The sequence below is a fragment of the Bos taurus genome, chromosome 1, assembly GCF_002263795.3.
Source record: "Bos taurus isolate L1 Dominette 01449 registration number 42190680 breed Hereford chromosome 1, ARS-UCD2.0, whole genome shotgun sequence".
Lineage (NCBI taxonomy): Eukaryota > Metazoa > Chordata > Mammalia > Artiodactyla > Bovidae > Bos > Bos taurus.
In genome coordinates this window covers 69,493,443-69,513,381 of record NC_037328.1, presented here as the reverse complement: position 1 = coordinate 69,513,381, position 19,939 = coordinate 69,493,443, and the positions used below count along the sequence as shown (strand labels likewise).

At 50.2% G+C, this 19,939-nt stretch overlaps 1 protein-coding gene across 1 annotated transcript in view; it reads left to right on the top strand.

Annotated features, from left to right (window-relative positions):
• Positions 1 to 11,659: 11,659 nt before the first annotated feature.
• Positions 11,660 to 19,939, top strand: part of HEG1 (heart development protein with EGF like domains 1) — an 83,772-nt gene continuing 75,492 nt past the window's right edge. The window contains exon 1 of the mRNA XM_005201440.3: positions 11,660 to 12,084. Within this exon, the coding sequence (XP_005201497.1) occupies positions 11,811 to 12,084 (274 nt within the window). The 5' untranslated portion in view covers positions 11,660 to 11,810. The remainder of the gene's footprint in view (positions 12,085 to 19,939) is intronic.

Genomic DNA, 19,939 nt, shown 5'->3' with positions numbered 1-19,939 from the left:
GAAAAGCGGGTTAATTGTGTTTCTTTGAAAACACACACACGTGTGTGTATGTGTGTGTGCATGCCTGTGCACTTACCTGATTGTTTGTGTCAGTTAGAGATGCCTCTCTGTAAAAAGAAGCTGGACTCACCACATGTAAAGACGGGGTTGAAATATGGGCCATGTGGTCTCTATCAGATTCACTCAGGGCAGCCCTGAGGGTGAGTGGCGTTTCAAAGGATTAGCAATCATCCCCCAGCAGCCAGCAAGAGGGCTCGATGAATGCTGATCTGTGCAATGTGACATACACCATATGTGTTAAGAGGCTAAGGTTCAAATATGAATCCCAAGCTGAAAGTCACAAGGACAGACACAATGGCAGTGTCAATTTTTTTTTTTGACTGAATTGCTTGGCAAGTGGGCAACTCTGTGTAATTCTGTGTGTCTTTATGGGTCAGGATGGGCTTGCTGCTGCAAGAAACAGCCCTCAAGTCTAAAGGTGAGATCCCAGTACAACACACTTTGAGGATTGACAGCATCACTGGAATAATTTTATAAGGCCTTTCAAGATGCTGATTTGAAGGAACAGCACAGTTTATTTAGGAAAATTATGTGTGTGTGTGTATGTGTGTAGTGAGCAACTGTAGTTTTGATTCTGTGCATCTTTTATTCATGATCTGTGTAGCTCTTTTTTTGCTCAACAAGATTGAAAGACCTTCAGTAGTAGAGGTGTGTCTTTAGTTATAAATCATCCCAATTCATGGCTTTAAGTATTTTTTATTTGCCCTGTCAACCCATCCATCTCATCATGGATTCATTCAGTCACTCACTTAGCAAGTATTTAATGAATGTGTACAAGCCGCTCCTTTTGATTCAGAAACTGTGAAACCAGATGACAGCACTTGCTTCCTGAGTAGCCTGCAGCTTGGTTTGCAGGAGTGCTCTAGGATGAAGAAGCAGGAAAAGGGTGCAGACTTCTGAGCTGGCCAGGAGGAGAGGAAACAGGATTTGGAATAGACTGCTCATGGATGGTTCAACCAAAATGTTCTGAGACTCATAATCATTCACCATATTTTCTTATGGACTGAGGACACAGCATCACCTCTTCTTTCAGTTCAGTTCAGTTCAGTTCAGTCGCTCAGTCGTGTCTGACTCTTTATGACCCCATGAATCGCAGCACTCCAGGCCTCCCTGTCCATCACCAACTCCTGGAGTTTACCCAAACTCATGTCCATCAAATTGGTGATGCCATTCAGCCATCTCATCCTCTGTCGTCCCCTTCTCCTCCTGCCAGGAATGTTTTACCATCACCTCTTCTCTTGAGTTGAAGAAGGCAATGGCACCCCTCTCCAGTACTCTTGCCTGGAAAATCCCGTGGATGGAGGAGCCTGGTAGGCTGCAGTCCATGGGTTCGTGAAGAGTCGGACACGACTGAGCGACTTCACTTTTACTTTTCACTTTCCTGCACTGGAGAAGGAAAGGGCAACCCACTCCAGTGTTCTTGCCTGGAGAATCCCAGGGACAGGGGAGTCTGGTGGGCTGCCGTCTAAGGGGTCGTACAGAGTCAGACACGACTGAAGTGACTTAGCAGCTTCTCTTGAGTATTCCTACTGCACTAAGGATAAGGCAGTGGTTATCAACTGTGGCTGTAAATTAGAGTCACCTGGAAAGTGATTCTAAAGTTTAAAATTTTTATTTTTTTATTTATTTGGTTGAGCTAGGTCTTAGTTGCAGCATGTGGGATCTAGTTCCCTGACCAGGGGTTGAACCCAGGCCCTCTGCTTTGGGAGCTTGGAGTCTTAGCCATTGGAACACCAGGGAAGTCCCAAAAATCACCTAGAAAACTTTAAAAAAATATTGATGCCCCACCTAATAGCCAATGCTTCTGATTACTAGGTGGGTTCCAGGCACCAGCATTTTGTAAAAATTCCCTCAGCAATTCTCATATTCAACCTGGGCTGAGAAACTCTAGGGCAATGCCTGGTTTTTAAGGCTCTCATTCACTTCCCCATCTCCTCAGGAGTTCCTGCTCAGAACCCCTCTTGCACAGTGGCCTCCTTCCCAGACCCCTCTCTTTCATTTGGGCCACAGTTCCCTTCCCCCCCCCAGACAGGGGCAGGGACCGTGAAGGTTCGCATCCATGGACAGCAAGCACAGGACAGCCAGTGCTGTGGGAGCTCCCTGCAGGGTGGGGGCTCAGCACCGGGTTTGTTTGGGTTGGGCGGGGAGGAAGAATAGGGTGGGATGGCCATGCCTAGCCTGCATCCGCACTAGCGTGTGGACAGCCCTAGTGCCCTCCACTGACAAATGACCCCATGCTGGCCGAGAGCTTGGAGCCTCAGATACGCATGCTCTGCTGGTCAGCAGCCATGCAGCCCTGTTTCCAGTCCTGTACTGTTGTCTGAGTCTCTCCTTATGAGGGGAGACTCATCCAATACAGGGGATGGGACAGGGCACTGGTTTGGATCTGAAGATACGTCCAGTCCTGGCCTTGTGTGTGTCCTCTGTGGGCACATCCCTCCTCTTGCGAGTCCTGGGTCCATCCCCCAGGTTCCTACAGCTTAGTCAGTGAAGAGCTTGTCTAGACCTGGGGCCCCATCTACTCAGAGACAAGTCCACTTGAAAGGGATAAGAGACGTCACAGGCCACCTGTTCTCAGTCACTCATGTGAAACACTTTTGGAGACAGGATATTTTGAGACATTTATTGTCTTTATTTGTTATCTTTGAGATATGTGTGTATCTTGTATTGCCTACAGTGGGTCACGATTGGGGAGATCTTTTGTCTAAGGCCCCAGGTTCAATTTTGTTTTCTCAAATTTTAAAAACAGGTGAATCAAGATGTAACTATTATTTATTTTTTCTTAATGTGTTTCATTTTTGCATGACACTTAAACCCTCATATCCATCATCCGTCTTGATTGTGAGGTAGGCATGCCTACCAATGGCAGATATTACTGTCCATCTTTTGCAGATGAGAAAACTGAGATTAATTGATTGGCTCAAAGTTGTAGAAATAGAGAACACAGAGGCCAGAACAAAGGCTCATGTGTTCTTATGTATTCTACTTCCTACTCCAGAGCCCTTTTCTAAACACATCGCACCGGTCTGCCTCCATCTTTTAAAATGGAAATAGTTTGCTTTTCCCCCCCTAAGTATAAAAGTAATATATGCCATCAAAAGACACATGCACAAATGTTAATAGCAACATTATTTGTAATAGCTGCTCATGGAAGCCACTCAAATGCCCATTAACCATAGAAGGGAAAATAAATTGTGGGTTGACCCCACCTTGGGTGCTGTGAAGCAAGGAGAATGAAGGGTTTATAGCTGCATGTGAGTGAATCGACCGTCATATGCTGAGCAATAAAATCCAGGCACAAAAGGGTGCATCCTACAGCACTCCACCGATAGAAAATTTAAAAAACAGGTATTTTGTATTTTATCAAAAACTACTAATCTGTGCTGAAAGAATTCAGGATGGTGGTGACGGTGTGGGAGGATGGGCAGAGGAGAACGTGACATCTCTCCCGCGAGTGTTCCCTGTGCTTACGCTCTGGTAGTGAGCTCGGAGTGGTACACTCACAGCCACTACATGTGCACTTGTAGAACCCTACGCATATTCTGTGTACGTCATATTTTAATAAGAAGTTGTAAATAGTGACTCATGGTCCTGTAAGAAATGCAGATGACACAGAGAAGGACACATATTCAACCAATTTTAAGAATAAAACCCAGAGAATGTAAAGGTTTATTCCACAAACACTTTTTAAATGTATTTAGTTCTGTGTAACAGGAGGCCTGGTGTGCTGCGATTCATGGGGTCACAAAGAGTCGGACACGACTGAGCGACTGAACTGAACTGAACAGTTTGTTAGAGAAAAGAAACAGAAAAAAAGGAGAAAAAAAGAAGAATTTGATTAGAGGAAAGGCAGGAAAAGAGAGTCTGATGGAGACACAGAGAAATGGACAAACCAGGAGGCACTCAGTGATGCAAAGTGAGACTTGAGGAGTGCCCACGGAGGAGACCCATGGAGGTGAAGCCACAGACTTGCTCCTGATTTCTAACCTGGGCTATGTGTGGGGAGCAAGTTATTGCTGCTCTTTGAAAGACAGGGATGCTGAGCTGTCACATGAAGATACCACCTTCCCAGTGACTCTGGATCAGGGCCTGACACTTGGAGAGTCCTCGTCAACCATATGTTGACTGGTGAATGAGATGATGCCTGCAAACACAGGCCTCTCTGCCCATGGCAGAAATGTCATTCTGGGTTTTCTGATCCTTCCTTAGGGCCCAGACCACTCTGCCCTGTGTCCTGGCATCCCAGGAATTTCTCTGCCTGCTCTGGGGAGGATTTTTCATGCTAGAAGGCCTTGCAAAATCAGACCACTTTATCAGAGTCCCATTGCACTGGAGAATGTTCCTGGCTCCTTGATGTTTCCACTGTGTAACCGATTTTATCGGAGGAATGTTGTTTGGAAAGGAACGGTCCTCTCAGATGGGCAGACAAGAAACGGAAAGTCATTCGAGGACCCGCCCCGAGCTGTCAAAGTTGGAACTCAGGGTTGCTGTACATGATGCTTGGGAGCTGGGCCAAGCCGTGAACAAGCCTTCCTCCCTGGAGGAGGTCCCAGCCCGTTTGCAGTGCGTTTGCCTTGCCGTGTTTACGTTCTCACCTTGGCCATCCAAGGCAAATGCCTCTGGAGCCCTGCACCAGCAGGCGGAGAGCAGCCCAGCTTGGCCTGGACAAAACGAAACCATTCCTGACATACCAGAAAAGGACAGTAAGGCATCTCCTGGGGGGTCAAAAATAAGGAGATGTGTTTATTCCTTCAGTTCTCTTGTCAAAATCCCAAGGCATTCTGCTTCCTGGAACTCTGAACAAAGCAGTGCAGGAGTAGCAAGTGTTCCCTGGGGGCCTGCATCCTCTCCCTTCTGTTACAGCCCCAGTGCTGTCAGGGCTGGCTCAGCAGCTTCTGTCTGCAGCAGTTCTTGATGCATCACTGGCAGAGGAAAGGATGGGGTGGAATGCAGAGATGAGATGGAGACGGGAAAGGAGGAGGGGTCAAGGGAGGGCAGAAGTATTTGTTCTGGTGGGAAGGAATCTACCCTGAAATGGGAGAGAGCTGACACGCCCCAGCTCAAGCTAGGGATTCTGGGTGCAGATCAGCAGAGAGGAGCACCCTGGAAAGAGCTGGGAATGCTGGACACTGTCCACTAAGCTCTGGGAGCCCTGAACAGGGTGAGTCTACTGGCGTATTGGTCTCACACTCTACAGTTTTCTAAACTTCTTCATTCTGGTGGGTAGAACTGTGTCTCCAGAAAGATGTTCAAACCCTAACCACTAGTACTTGTGAATGTGACATTATTTGAAAAGATCTTTGCAGATGTAATCAAGTTAAAATGAGATCAGACTGAATTAGGTTGGGCTGTAAATCCAATGACTGGTGTCCTTATAAGAAGGCCAGGTGAAGATACAGAAGGAGGAAGGCCATGTGGTGACAGAGGCAGAGACTGGAGTGATATGTCTACAAGCCAAGGAACACCGCTGATGGCTGGCAGCCACCGGAATTAGGAAGTGGCAGGGGAGAATTCTCTTCTGGAACTTTCACAGGGAGCATGGCCCTGCTGGCACCTTGACTTTGGACTTGCAGCCTTCGGATCTGTGAGAGGATAAGCTGTTGTTTTAAGCCAGCAAGTGTGTAGGCACTTTGTTTTACAGCAAGCCTAGGAGATGAATGTACTGATGTTCCCCAAATTTCAAATTCAGAGGCCCCACCCCTTCAGTCCCCCAACTCTTAACAAATAGCCTTGTATTTGCTATTTTACAAAAAAATTTCAAGTCCTCAGAAAGAAATCCAAACCCCATCAGCCCTCTCCTCTTTCCCTTCTCCCAAGGCTGGTCCTTCCACCTGTGCTGTGGATTCTCTTTTCCTGCTTCTCAGAAGCCATATTCTGTCAACTCATCTTTTCTCTTTTTTAAACTTCAATTTTTCTCTCTCCCAAGCAGACCCTTTCTATGACCACATTCTCCCACTAAAATCAACAAAAACTCCCGGCCCCCTCCACTCCCCTGTAGTCACTCTCCTAATACACTTTCCCCTTCAAAGCCAAGCTCCTTTTTTTAAAAAAAAGATTTATTTATTTGTTTATTTTGGCTGTGCTGGGTCTTCGTTGCTGCATGTGGGCTTTTTCTAGTTGCGGCGAGCAGGGGCTACTCATTGTTGCCGTGTGCGGGCTTCCTATTGCGGTGCCTTCTCTTGTTGTGGAGCAGGAGTTCTTGAAGAGTGGGCTTCAGAAGTTGTGGCACATGGGCTCTAGAGCACTGGCTCAGTAGTTGTGGCCCACAGGCTCAATTGTTCCCAGGCATGTGGCATCTTCCCGGACCAGAGATCGAACCCGTGTCCCCTGCATTGGCAGGCGAATTCTTAACTACTCGATCACCAGGGAAGCCCAAAGCAAACTCTTAAAGTTATATCTACCAGCTTGGTTTCATCACTTCCCATCCTTCCCGACTCACTCCACTGTCCGTCCCTTCAGCTCCCTTGATACCTTTCTTACTATGGTCGCTGGTTACTTCCATGTTGGTAGAACCAGTGGATTTTCAGGCCTTTACCTTACTTGACCTTTTCAGCTGAGTTACATGCTGTTGACCATGATCTCCTTCCCTTGCTCCAGTGACACAGCTTTTCCTGGATTTTCTCCCACATCTCCATGGCTCCTTCCCAGTCTCCTTTCTGGCACAGTCCCTCTCCCCAGCCATTTCATGATGTGTCCTCCGGGCTCATTTTTAGGCTTCCTTCACTTACTACAGCCCTATCCAGATGATCTCATTCCCTGTTACGCAGATCTAGACCTCAAACTTGGACCTCTCCTCTCAGTTCCAGGTCTGCAGAGGCACACTTGGCATGGCCACGTGGGCATCTCCAAAGCTTCCCAAGTCCAAGACAAACTTAATGATCTTGACCGCAGTGATCTAGTTCTCACCCACTGTTTCCCTTCCTTGTGCGATACCACTATCCATCCAATCATGAAAACCAGAAACTCGGGAAATCTTTGACCTCTTTTCCTTACCCTCTGTATCTATCTGTGTATCTCATGGGTTTTACCTGCTGCAGTTTCAAGTCTGTTTTCTCCTCTGAACCCATTTCTATCATCCTCGTCCAAGAATATTCATTTCTCACATGGGCTCCAAGAGTTCAGGCATCAGCGCTTGTCTCTTTCTAAATCATTCCCCTTGTCACAGCCGGAATGATACTTTCCATCTCCACCTCACTAATCTAAAACCTTAAAATGACTTCTCTAAATTATTAAGATAAAGCAAAAAGTCTTAAAAATGGGCTGTCAGGATCTGCTCTGAAAGTCTCCAACCCCACTTCCCTCCATGTTCTTCCTCACTCTCTGTGTTCTAACCAGGTTGGCTTGCTTTGGTCCTTTCCCTTTATCTCAATCCTTCCTGCTTCAGGGCTTTTGCTCCTTATTCTCCTTTGCCTGATTGGTAGCCTACATGTTAATTGCTTCCAGAGCTTCCAGATAGTAGCTCAGTATCACATTTACAGGGAAACCTCACACCATGTCTCTTCCTCCAGGGCACTTTGCACAATGACAAGTTTACATTGCACTCTTTTGATTGCTATCTGTCTTCTCCAAACCTTTAAGCTCTGTGGGGTCTGAGAGACTCACCCAACAGATAGTGCCAGGCACAGTGCCAGCACAACACAGCACCCAGCACAGCGCCAGGCACGGAGGAGTTACTTAGTAAATATTTGTTGAATGGCTAAATGAAAGAAAGAAGGCACTATGCTGGGTTCAGGACTTCCCAGAAAGCAATTCACAGATGAGGGGCGGAAGGGACAAGCAGATGAGAGGATGAGTAAACACTCCCAGGGTGTAAAAATGTGATGAACACACAGCAGAGGGGCAGGCCCAGTATCCCACCCCAGATGAAGCTCAATCCAGGAGTCTGTTGACTGGCTTCTCAGCCCTCAGGGTCTCTCGTCCCCTGATGTTACTGATATGCAGTCACCACTGTGTCTACCGCCACAGACCCTACCGGGGCACTATCCTCAGGAACCAGCACACTCTGGTCCGGTTCTGAAGGCAGTGTTATTAAAGGCTCTGGTTAAAATCAGAGCATCATGTGCAGCACTTTAAGTCCAATGGGCTCCTGATGCCTTCCCGACAGTGATCTCATCATATCCTCAGATCAACCCCAAGAGGCAGCAAAGGGTAATGATTTTTTTTCTCCCCACTGTACAGTTGGGGAGACTGAGGTCAGTAGAGATCACTTTTCTTGGCCAAGGAGTGAGAACAGTATCAGGAACAGAACTTGGAGAGAACCCAAGGCCCTCTCTGCAGGGTCCACCCTCCAGATGATTGGCAGAGGAGGAGTCCACAGGCCGCGCACAGGCTGCGGCAGGAGCCTGCAGGCTTGTTTACTTTGGTGCAGAAGGACATTTCATCACCTCTTGGAACCACAGAATGTTAAAACAGATGGGCCCTGACAGATCATCTGATTCAACACCCTTGTTTTATGAAGGAGGAAACTGAGGCCAGAGATATGAATCTCCTTTCTCCTCCCTTTCCTTTCCCTGCCCTACTGATAGCAAGTGGTGGGGTAGAGACTGCCAGCTGTTTACCCAAATCCCTTCTTCCCTTCCAGCCTGTATAGCTAGACTATATTTTCCAGACTCCTTTGCAGTTTGGTGAGCCATGTGATTATGTTCTCTCTAGTGGGATATAAGAGGAAGTGAAGCCTGGCCCATCCAAACCTCCCATCCTCACATCTTCATGTTCTTTTTCACCTCTGGCTGATTGGGATGTCAATTCCAAGGGCAACTTTGGAAGCTATGCATTAGAGAATGGCAGAGATGCCACAGTGTGGAGCCCAAAACACAAGCGGGGGAGAGCCACCCCCCTGACCTGAACATCAGTGCTTCAGTCTGTTAAGTGAACGGGGAGAAACTGCTGCCTTTGGGGAACCTATCTGTTACTGCAGCCTAGCCAAAAGCTAATCCAACTCCTACAAGTAGAGCAGGCTTGTAGCCCCTACAAACAAGCCCCTACAAAAGCTCTGACTATATACAGTACTGGAGATGCCAGGCTCACTGCTGATTTCACAGTCAACCACTCTGCAGTGGCTCCACTCCCACCCTTAGAGAGGTTAGGAATGTCTGACTCTTAACCTACTCAGTCCAGGAGTTTGGTCTGAATGGGTTTCCAACCTGTTTAATTCTAGATCTGGAATGGACCTAGGAATGTCATCTGATTTATCTCCTTGGCTCTGGACAGGCCTCTTCTAAGCCATCTGAGATGACCAAAAATCTTGTCTGGATTTTTATATCCCTAGGAAGGAAACATTCCAAATTCCTTAGACACCTGTTTTATACTTCCTTGCTACTGTGTCAGAGGTTTTTTTGTTTTTGTTTTTTTTTTTAACTGAACACTAAAATAGCAGAGCTGGAGTAGTCTTAGCAATCATCTGGACAATCTTTGTTTCACAGATGAGGAAACAGGCCCAGATCATACAAACAGTGGTGAAGTCAGGACAGAAGGCAAGGGCCCTAAAACCAATATGATTACTCTCTCCAGGGTTCTCTTTGCCTCCAGCTCTCTCTTGCTCTTTTCTCTTGTTCTGTCCTGGGAGGAGATGAAATTATGCTGGGATCCCTCTTCACTGTGATCAGTCTTTCCAGGTTCTCCTGTGTTTCCCACCCTGCCCCTCACCCACAGTTTAAGCCTTACCCAGCTGACCTGAAATAGGTCCTTCTCCTAGAAAGTGGAGAGAAGATCAGAGATGGTGAATCTGTGCCTAAAGGGGAGGCAGGTGTGACAGGAGCATGTTTGGTCCCCAGGCCTTGATGGTGAAGAACTCTCTGAATCCACACCAGAAGCCTGAGAGTCATTAAGTCCTTACATGTCACTGGTGGCCCAGGAGGGCAACTGGGTTATGTGGAATGTTCTCTGAGGAAAGAAGGGAATGGCAGTGACCAGAACCTCTGAACCTTACAGTGTCTTGGCTTGTTGGGGTTTGTCTGGCTGCCTCTGGGCAACGGGTTATATCAGAACTCTGGGCAGCCTATTACTATGAGAGCAGGATCCAAGAAGTTGAACTGGGGCCAGGAGGGCAAACCAAGTTTCCTACAGGGGTGTGATGGTATGACACTTTCTTGGAAAGGCCTGGTAATTCCACGCGAGAGCCCTGGAAAGCTGGGTTTGTTTTGTGGTTCTTTAAAAACAAAATAAAACCAAGCCATTAACTTCTCACTCCACAGTTTAAGGTGAGCTTGTATATACAGAGCATCCTTTATGTTTTCTACCAAGTGACTCCCTTTGAATCACCAGAGTGGGTCTGGGTTCCTCTGTAGCTGTCCTGGACACCATGATCTGCTCATTACCCTCAAGGTGGGTCATGGGGCTCAGGGACGGCCACTGAGAGGAGCAGAGAATCAGGGTGGAGACAGGCCTGAAAGGGAAGTCCACCCTCATAGCTTCCCAAGCATCTGGTGGTCAGACAGGGTCCCCAGTAGAACTGACGAGCCTCCCAAGGAGCGCCAGCATTCATTTCAGTTGAGACATTGTCTGGATTATTGCAAATTCAAAATTGTGGGACCAGAATTAATGATGCCACATGGTCATTCACAGATAAATCACTTCATCTTTGGGTCTAGCTTCAGAATTTTGAGCAAATTATTCTCTTATTTTGAGCCTTTCTTTCTTCACCTAGAAATACAGAGGCTTAGTCTTACAATTTTACAGACATTTTATCCTTTATTTACCAAGAAAGTCTGTTTACATGAAATCTTTGACTCTTTCCCCTGAAGGTATCCATTTAGAATTTACGGATCCCTATGCATATTCTGTTTAATACGCGATCTACATCCCTTTGCCGGATAGAGTTTGCCCTAGGCCTGTCTGAATTCACAGTTTTCTTTTCCCTGCAGCCTCTTTGGGTGTCCTGACCATGACATTTCTGCAGAACTCTGATGTGAGCCAAAGGCAGTGGTGGGGTGGAGATGGAATCCAGGCTTGAGAGGGCGCGGGGAGCTGGGTAGGATGACTCTCCAGTTGGCTGAAGGGTGAAGTGTTAAGGCTTGGCCACCGCCAACTCAGCCGCAGCCCTGGGGGCCTGGAGGAGAAGTGGTGGTGGGTGGTGGGGACACTTCAAATTAATAAGGCTGGGAACAGGGCCACAGGTTCCACTGCTTTGCATATCAAAGCACTTTGTAGGATCTAGTTAGTGCTAATCACATTACCCAGTACCTGCTTCTCACCGATCGATTGTGCATTTAAGGAGTTGGGAAATTCTGGTTCCGGATTTGGAAGACTCGGGTTTTCTAAATTTTCTGCACATGGCAAGGCAATTCTAATTGGGGAAGGGAGGGCGTGTGTGCATGTGTGTGTCTGTGTGTGCGTGTCCGTGTCCGTGTGTGTGCGCGCGCCCAAGGTTGCCCTCTCCGAGGACCTCCCCCCGCGGTCCCAGGCCGGCGCTCGCGGCCCGGCCCCCGCCCCCTTCCTGCCCTCTCCCCGCCCCGGCCGGCCCGGCCGCGCTCGGTCGGTGATGTCAACCCGAGGAGGAGCCGCCCGCCCCGCGACCCGCCCGGGCTAATCAGCATGGAGCGGCGCCGAGGCCGCCTCCGCCGCGCCCGCCCGGCCCCCGGCCTCCCTCCCCCGGCTCCCCACAACTTTTGAGGCGGGGACCGCGCTCGCAGCCTCACTTCGCTCACTTCCCCGGCCCCGCGCGGCACCCGCCGCCCGCGTCCCTCGCACCCGCGGCCGCCCCGCGCCCGCCCCGCGCGCCGGGCATGTGAGCGCGGGCGGGCGCCGCCACCATGGCCTCGCCGCCGCTCCTGCTGCTGCTGCTGCCGCTGCTGCTGCTGCCGCCGCCGGCCGCCCCCGGGACACGGGGCCAGCCCTTCTCCCCGGCAGGCGCGGGGCCGGCGTGGCCGACCGAGTCCAGCCCGGGTCTCAAGCTGCCGCCGTCGCCCACGTCGCCCCCGGAGCGCCGCGGGCCCGCATCCCCCGGCCACCGCCAGACCGCCCCTGCGCCGGGCGCCGCGAGGCGGCCGGGACCCTCGAGCCGGGCCCCGCGAAGCGGGAGCGCGGGTGAGTGAGAGCAGGGGACGGGCGCCGAGCGAGCCTCGGGCTGGGAGCGTGGGCGCGCCCGGGGCCGCATCCCGCCGCCCTAGGCCCGGGCGACGCTCACCCCCGTGGGGGCTCCGCTTGGCCGGGCGCGCCGGGACTCTGCGGGTGGACCCGGAGGGAGGGCAGCGAGCCAGGAAGAGTGGTTTCCTAGACGCTTTCGCGGGAGGCTGGCCTGGGGGGTGTGGCCATCCTGTTGTCCCCCCACCCCCTTGGAGGAAAACTTATCTCCCATGGTGGACCCCGGATCCTGTATACACCCACCTTAAAAATAAAAGGAAAAACCCAAACCTCACAAAAAGCACTTCTCCCACTTCGGAGGTGATAACATCCGGCCAGCCCATTCCCCAATTCCATTTTTTTTCTATGGATGCAGAAATGGGCCTCTCTCGGTACAGAGCCTGACTTTCAAATTTAAATAACTGATTTTTTTTTAAGGGTTCTAGCCTTAAGGATATTTGTAAAAGACAAAGGGTGTAGTTGGAAACCAAACACTCCACTGGCTCTCTGTAAAGCAGAGAGATCCAGGGACTGTGTGGAGGTGGGGGGTTCCAGGGCGAAGCCCTGTACGGCAGACCCCAACACAGGACTGTCCCCCAGCCTTTCCTCCCTTTTCTTTTCCTGATGAGCTGCGGCTTCATAAACGGCCACCGCCGGTCCACTCAGAGAGGGATCTGCCTGCTCACCTCCAGACCTTTGTATCCAGTTCCTTCTTTGGGTCTGGAAGAAATGCTAAGGACCAAGTGGAATTCCAATCATAATACCATTGTGACCCCGGGAATGTCACCTCTTTTGATCTCGGTCTCTCCATCTGTGAAATGAAAGTAATGACCCTCGCTCTTCCCAGCCTCCTGGTGATGATGGGACAAAATGAAAGTAAAAATAAGTGGAAAGTTCTTTGAACAAAGTCAGCAATGCGGTGGTGTTAAAGCACTGCCTTCCCATGAGTGACACAAGGCGTCTGTTCTCCTGGGTTACCCAGAGAAGCCAGGTCACTTGGAGCACTAGGTACTGTCTTAGAGTTTAGGTGAAGGCTGAAGACAGGCTTCAGCTTCCTAGTGGACACTTCATTTAAGTCTCTCATATCACACAGACTTCCTGGGATAGGACTTAGCTTACTTCATTGCACCTAGGGATGCTTCCTCTAATTAAATAAGCAAAAAGCTTAAAAAAAAAAATCAGATCCTCAAGTAAAAACTCAATTTCACATTCATTAGTACTCTCATCATTGCAAATGCCTTGCCCTTGTGAACTTCTCCATCACGGGCACAAGATTGGGAAACTGAGAATCTGTAAAGGGAAGAGAGAAGGGAAAGAAGCTTCCAGAGACCCAAGAGACACACTCACTGGGACCCCAACTCTAGGTAACTTACAGCGCACATTGTTTTAAGTTCCACGGAAAGGAATCAAGAACATAAAAGAGAACATTTCCTGCTTTTCTCACACAAGGAAAGTAACCAGGAATACTGTGCAGAAACATATCAGTCTTCTAAATGAAAGTGGAGTACAGGAACTGAAAGCAGCTTTCTATGGCTGGAAGTCAGGCTTTCTTAGCTGTAGGGTCCTGTCTTGTTCATGGATGGATGGGAGGGATGCTGACTTGCCAGGGACCTGAATGGGTGAGACTGGTATAGAAGTCTCCTTCCTTCTCTTGTGGCTGAGAATCCTCACATATCACATAGAGCTCAGTGTTACAGGAGAGGGACAGTGGAGGCAGCTGGCTTAGGGGACTCAGCAGGTGAGAGCTGGGGCTGATCTCCCTTGCTGGTCAGGGACCCCTGGCACCGTAGATGATCTACGCTTCCTCACAGGCGTGGCGGGTAACTCTGCTAGTCTTGACTTTGCAACCTTTCCAGTTGCAAAGATTCCTTTGGGGAGGTGAGAGCAAAGGAGGTTTCAGATGCGTGGTGGCTCTAGAGGCACGCACATGAGAGCCACAGAGAGCAGCTAGGCAGGAGCTGGGGGCATCCCAAACTTCTCTGACCTGAGAGGATCTCCCCTGTTCCTCCTACCCCTCCACAGAGACCAGCCGAGGAGTATCTGTGTTTCAGTTGAGCTCAGGCTGGCTCTCAGGTGGAATGTAAGGAAGGTGAGAGTAGAAGAGAGGAAATTGATTACCTATTGAAAACTAATAGAAGCTACTGATACAGCTGAGGATTCAGGCGGGACTTGTACTTCTTTTCTGGTGGTGGCTCAGACAATGTCACTTAGAGGGAAAAAAGAAACAATGAACAAGAAACTTGCATCAAGTGATTTTCAGTGAGTTTGAGTTACCTAGTAACCTCTGAGATTTTCTTTGGACCTTTTTTGATCGGCCACTGTGTATCACAAGGTACAATCAGTTATTTCCAAAGCAGGCAAGTCTCAACGCTGGAAGGGCCTCTGGAGGCCCTGTGGTCCACACACTATCCCATTTGGATGTCTGCCCTCTCTGCACCCCTGACAGATGGACAGCCAGTATCTGCACCAGTGCTCTTGTGTTTGGGGAGATGCTTGCTGCTGCTGGTTATGAGCCCTGAGTCTTACAAATAAGGTGCTTCAGTGGATTGTTGGGGAAACTGCCTGCAGCCCCTTGTGTTGTGGGGATGTTGGTGGTCAGTGCCTGGTCCTCGTGGCCTGGGCTTCCAAATACGGTGTCAACGGAGGGACCAGAGATGTCCTTTTCTTCCCCGGGGCCATTTCTAGCCCCTTTCCTCTTGGCAGAGTTCAAGGTTCTCACTGTTGAGTGATTGGGCTTGCATTCTGTGGGTTGTTAGCCTGCTTAGACCACAAGTCCCTGGCCGGCAGCTCTGCCCTGCTTCCCGTTTGTGTGGCCTTTGTTAAACTTTTGCGCCCACCTGTCACCCGCAGGCTGTTCAGCTCAACTTGTTGCTGGTGTTTCAGCCCGCGGAGATAGGATGCCAAGTCCTCGAGGTTTCCTTTCTCTTGCTTTTCTTTTTTTTTTTTTAACAACTTGGGGTTTCCAAGCCACAGTTTTAAGCGGAGTGCTTAAGTTTATACACTGACTTTTGCAGTCCGTATGCCAGGCTTTAATTGTGAGATCCGCAAATGAGAGTGGGGGTTGGGAGAGGAGGCTTAAGTCATAATGAAAATCAATGCAGAAGGAAAGAACTTTCCCACCCAAAGGGGAAATGACGCTGAGGAGCTGAGCAGCCAACCCAAGGAATAATAATCGTAGAAAAATGCAGTTCCCTAGAGTAAAGGAAGCACAGTGAGCCCAGCCCCTTCTGGGCTGTTAACATAGCTGTCCCCTGAGTGGCTGTAACTTTGCGGGCCAGCTGGTCATTCAGCTTTAGCTGGGGGGAACTCTTACACTGTGCAGTGAAGACCCAAGCTGGGCAGGAGGCAGCCCCCAGGGAAGAGAGAGGGGCTTCCCTTCAGAACCGTCCTGGCTGGGACGGGTGGTGGTGGTGGTGGGGATTCCTGAGCAGCCCTGTTGCTTTGATGGGGGGTACCCCAAATAGAAGGAGAGGTGTGGGGAAAGGGACTCACCCTGGCCCGCGTGTGTTTAAAAGCCACATCCTTTTAACCTCATGCGTGCAAACACTAAACTGCTGTTTCCTGCCCCAGTGGTGTGGGCAGGGTGAGAACGAAAGGTGTTTGCTGCCCAGCTGGGCAGTTACTGCACCCCTGGTCCTGGAGCGGGGGCGGGGAGGAGCCTGTGCCCTCCCAGTGATTCCCCTCTGCCTACCAGCAGCCCTGCCCAGCTGGCTGAAAACGGCCTTCTCGGAACTGGCGTGTTGTTTCAGCCGCTCAGAAGGAAAGCAAAGCCCCTATGGCAGTTGCAGTTTCTGAGTCCTTGGTGTCTCCTTCAGTGGCTGCCCTCTGCCCCACCTGCTTTTGTGCGAACAGAGGTTTCAGCTGCAGTAAATGTCCCTCCTTTCAAGAATCCTGGGGAAGGAAGCAACAGGAAAGACAGTTTCACTCCCTCTTTGACTTCTAGTCTTTGAGCAGCTGTGTGGTGGGAACTTTCGCATTCATCATCCCATTTAATTCTCAAAATAACCCCCACGAGGGATATTATTGCCCTTTTATAGTTGTGGAAACTGAAGCCTGGTGATGTTAGATAAGACATGTAAAGGGAGGAGGAAGAATTGAAATCGATTTGACCAGATCCATTTGCTCTTTCCACAATTATCATGTAGCCTGAGTTTTCTCATCAGTAAAATGGGGTGAGAGTTGTCTCGATCACTAAGATCCTCTCCAGCGTATCATCCTTCTTCCTTGGTCCCTTGCTCTCACCCTTTTTTAGAGAATAGGGAGTAGGATTGGGATGAGGAGGTGGCAGGGGTAATGGGGACAACCTGCAGAGTAGAGATTCTAATGAAAGAAGGTGGGATCATGAGCCTTTCTACACGTATAAAATGGTATTTTATATATAGATTGTGAGTTACACCCTGCTTATATGCCAGTCCATAGGTTATTGGTGCTAGAGGTAGCTACATTCGATAGCAACCAAACTGAAATGAATTGGTGATGTTCTTAACGGGCTCTCCAGGAACAAGGCTGATACTCTGAGGCCGTGTTATGAATACCCATTCAGTAGGAGGAGACATCAAATGGTACCTCATTCAGAGGCTGTAGAATTGTTTCTTTTTTCACATCTATGCCCTCTTCTACCCACTTACCATACATCTTGCTTAGACCAAAACAAAGATGTTTCTGTCCTATCTTCTCCCTCTTCTTTTGTCGGAGTGTGGTATGTGACTGTGTGCGTCACATTCGATTGATCTGTAGATCAGAAAATATGTACAGAGCCCTTTCTCTGTGTGAGGAGCTGCGGCAGGTCATAGGGAGGGTGTGTGCACCTGGGGTACATGCAGTCTTGTTGGAGTGCAAATACCAATGTCTAAAAAGCGAAATGATGGTGCAAGAGTGCTTCATTGCTGACGCAGTGTCATGGGACAATCATACTGACCCTTAGGTATGCTGTGGATGGAGACAGCCTACAACGTGCAGAAGTGGAGAGACAGCTGATGCGGGCAGTCCAGGGGGACACGATAGAGAGAAGGAAGGAGTTGCCTGAATATGGATAGACAGACGGGGAGGCTACTGACATCAGCAAAATCCCAAACACGAAACACTGAAGATTTTTTTTTTTTAATGCAGCTTCTTAACAGCCAAGAAGATGGGAGAGAGGACCTGGGGAGACTAGTTAGACTCTAGTATAACTGGAGTCATTGAAGACAGGACTGGAAAGGAGGACCGGGTCATGTTGGGAAGGCTTTCGAGGCCTCCTGAAGGCGTCTGTGTTTGTCTCATCCACAGTGAGGAGGCCCCTGAGGGCTTGCGAGGAAGGAGCAGTATTGTTTTCTTGTTGCATGTTCACACATGCTTGGTGCTGGGGCCCATGAGTGAATCACATACACATCTGCCCATACTACCGCCCAGCAGTCATGTCAGAGATACTGGAATGTTGATGGGCAGTATATCCCAGATGCTGGGAGGAAAAGGCTGAGCAGGGCTAGAATGGAGTGAGCGGAAATTGAAAGGGAGCGATACAAGAACCCATGCAGGAGAAGGTGGTGACCACCTGGCTGCGGGGCTGATGGGCGCACAGTGGACAGAGGAGCTGGTTTCCATCAGCTGAAGTGCCTTTGCTGTAAAGACTGTAGCCTGCCCCAGTGGGTGTCTTTCACGGACAGCTGAGGATGCAGACCTGAGCTCAGATGAGTTCAGGGCTGATTCAGCCTGGCGGGTGAGCCTGAGCAGCAGTGAACACCCCAGAAGAAGAGAAAGCCAGCTCTGACCTGATGGAGAAAGTCCAGCGTAGATGGTGAGAAAGCAGCAGCGCCTGGCAAGGGACCAGGCAGGCCTGAGGGCAGCATGAGAGCTGGGCAGTTTGGGGCTGGCTGTGGAAGGGCAGGTGATTTGAGTCAGTGCCCACTGTGGGCATACAAAGCTGTGAAGGAACACGTAAGCTGACATTAGTTGCTGAGTCTTGTCTCATCTGTACACTGTCTCAGTTGGAAGGAAAGGGGGGATGGGGAGAATGAGGCCTGAGGGAAGAAGGCAGATGTTGGCCTCCCTGGGCAAAGTTCAACAGTGACGTCAAAGAGGAAGGTCAGAGACCTGGGGCCCTTGATTCCCACCCCAAATCATCGTTGACTGCTCCATCCTCCCGAGACAGGAGTTGGCGATACCGTCCACCTAGTTACTTAAAGGAGAAGCCGAGAAGCTACCCTCCATCCTCTTTGTCCTGACCCTCTACATTTTGGTGTGCGTGTGCAGTGGTGGGGGACAACTCCAGTTGCTTTTGTTTCAGAACTATATCCCCAAACCGCCTTCTTCATCTCTGCTGTTCTTTTGTCCTCCCTGTGTCTACTCAGGCTCTCCCTCTACTCTGTGCTCCCAGGAGCCAGTGATTTTCTTAAATGTACTTCCGGTAACCTCGCTCTTGGGCTGAACCCCTCACTCTCAACCCTCCATAGGCTTTCTGTTGTGCTGAGAATAAATCTACACCCCCTGGTAGAACCCAAGATCCGCAGGTCTGACCCCACCAGCTCTCCGGCTTCTCACACCACTCCCCATCCTAACCCCCAGATCACTGTACACACCCAGCCCCTTCCTGTCCTGGAGACGAGGCGCAGGTGTCTCCAGCTGTAATGGCGCCTGCCTTGCAGGCAGAGGGAGCAGCCTGTGCGAAGGCCCCAAGGCCAGAAGCAGCTTGCTGCCTGTTTCAGGATGGAGAGACGGGAGGCCACAGTGGCCCGGGTCATGTGGGGCCATGGGAGGGCGGTGAGGAGGGCAGACTGTCTTCTAGGCGCCAGGAGGGGTGTTAAGCCGGGGAGTGATGTGGAGAATACGCTGCGGGGAGCCAGTGGCTCTGAATGCGTACTTGTGAGCCCACGTGAGCTACTGCTCTGTGGGAGGAAGTGCAGATTTTACTCATGTTTGTTCCCTAGTGCCCAGCGTGGGCCCTGGCATAGGGAGCATTTGCCTGGCCTCAGGCCACCCTCTGCCCCAGTGCCACCGCGGCAGCACCCGCACACCGCATGCTCTAGGGCTCCTCTTGTAAGATCTCTTCAGGAGCCGGCAGGTCCCCAGAGGCTGCTCAAGAGGGACATGCGCCTTTGAGCTGTATTTTGGTTTGGGGTACTTGAATGTCATGTTGTTATTCTGTCACATAAGCGTGTCTGAGGAAAGCTTAAGGTCAGATGGTATAGGCAGCAGGTAAGGCTCTGTGTTCTCAGTTCCTGGGGTTGTTGGGGGTGGGGGCTGGAGAGGAGGCTCTGAATTCATTGGAGACCCTGAATAAGAGCCACCCCCAATCTCTGGGCAGGGAAGGAGCTGGGTTGCTGGAGGCAAGGACATGAATTTGTTAAGTTTGACAAGTTTCTGCTTAATGTCTTTGATAAGTTGGGAGATGAAGACCAGGGAGGAAGATGGGTGACGAGAGGAGGGCAGAGGCCGAGGTCAAGCTCTCCAGCTGGCCCTGCGCCATCCTGGGCGTCTGAACAGAGGCTCACACAGGAGGAAGGAGCAGCAAGAATCTGGAGGAGAGACACCCAGTTGTAATCTGGTGGGATGTTGTTCTTTGGGTGAGGTCCTGACTCGTGATTACCGAGTGTCAGGCCAGTATTGACAACCACTGTTTCCCATCCCCAGCTTCAACGTGGGAATGAGTTTTACTTCTGACCTCTGGGGCTACCGCTCCCTCTGGGTGAGACTTTTTCTGGGATCATCTTTTGCCAGGGTGTGGATGAGAGCCTTGCGGGCTTTGCAGTCATGGACCTGGGGAGGTCCCGGCTTGGAGGTCAGACAGACTCAGTCCCAACCCTAACAGTGCCTCTGGCCAGCTGTGGGGCCTTGCTGTGGT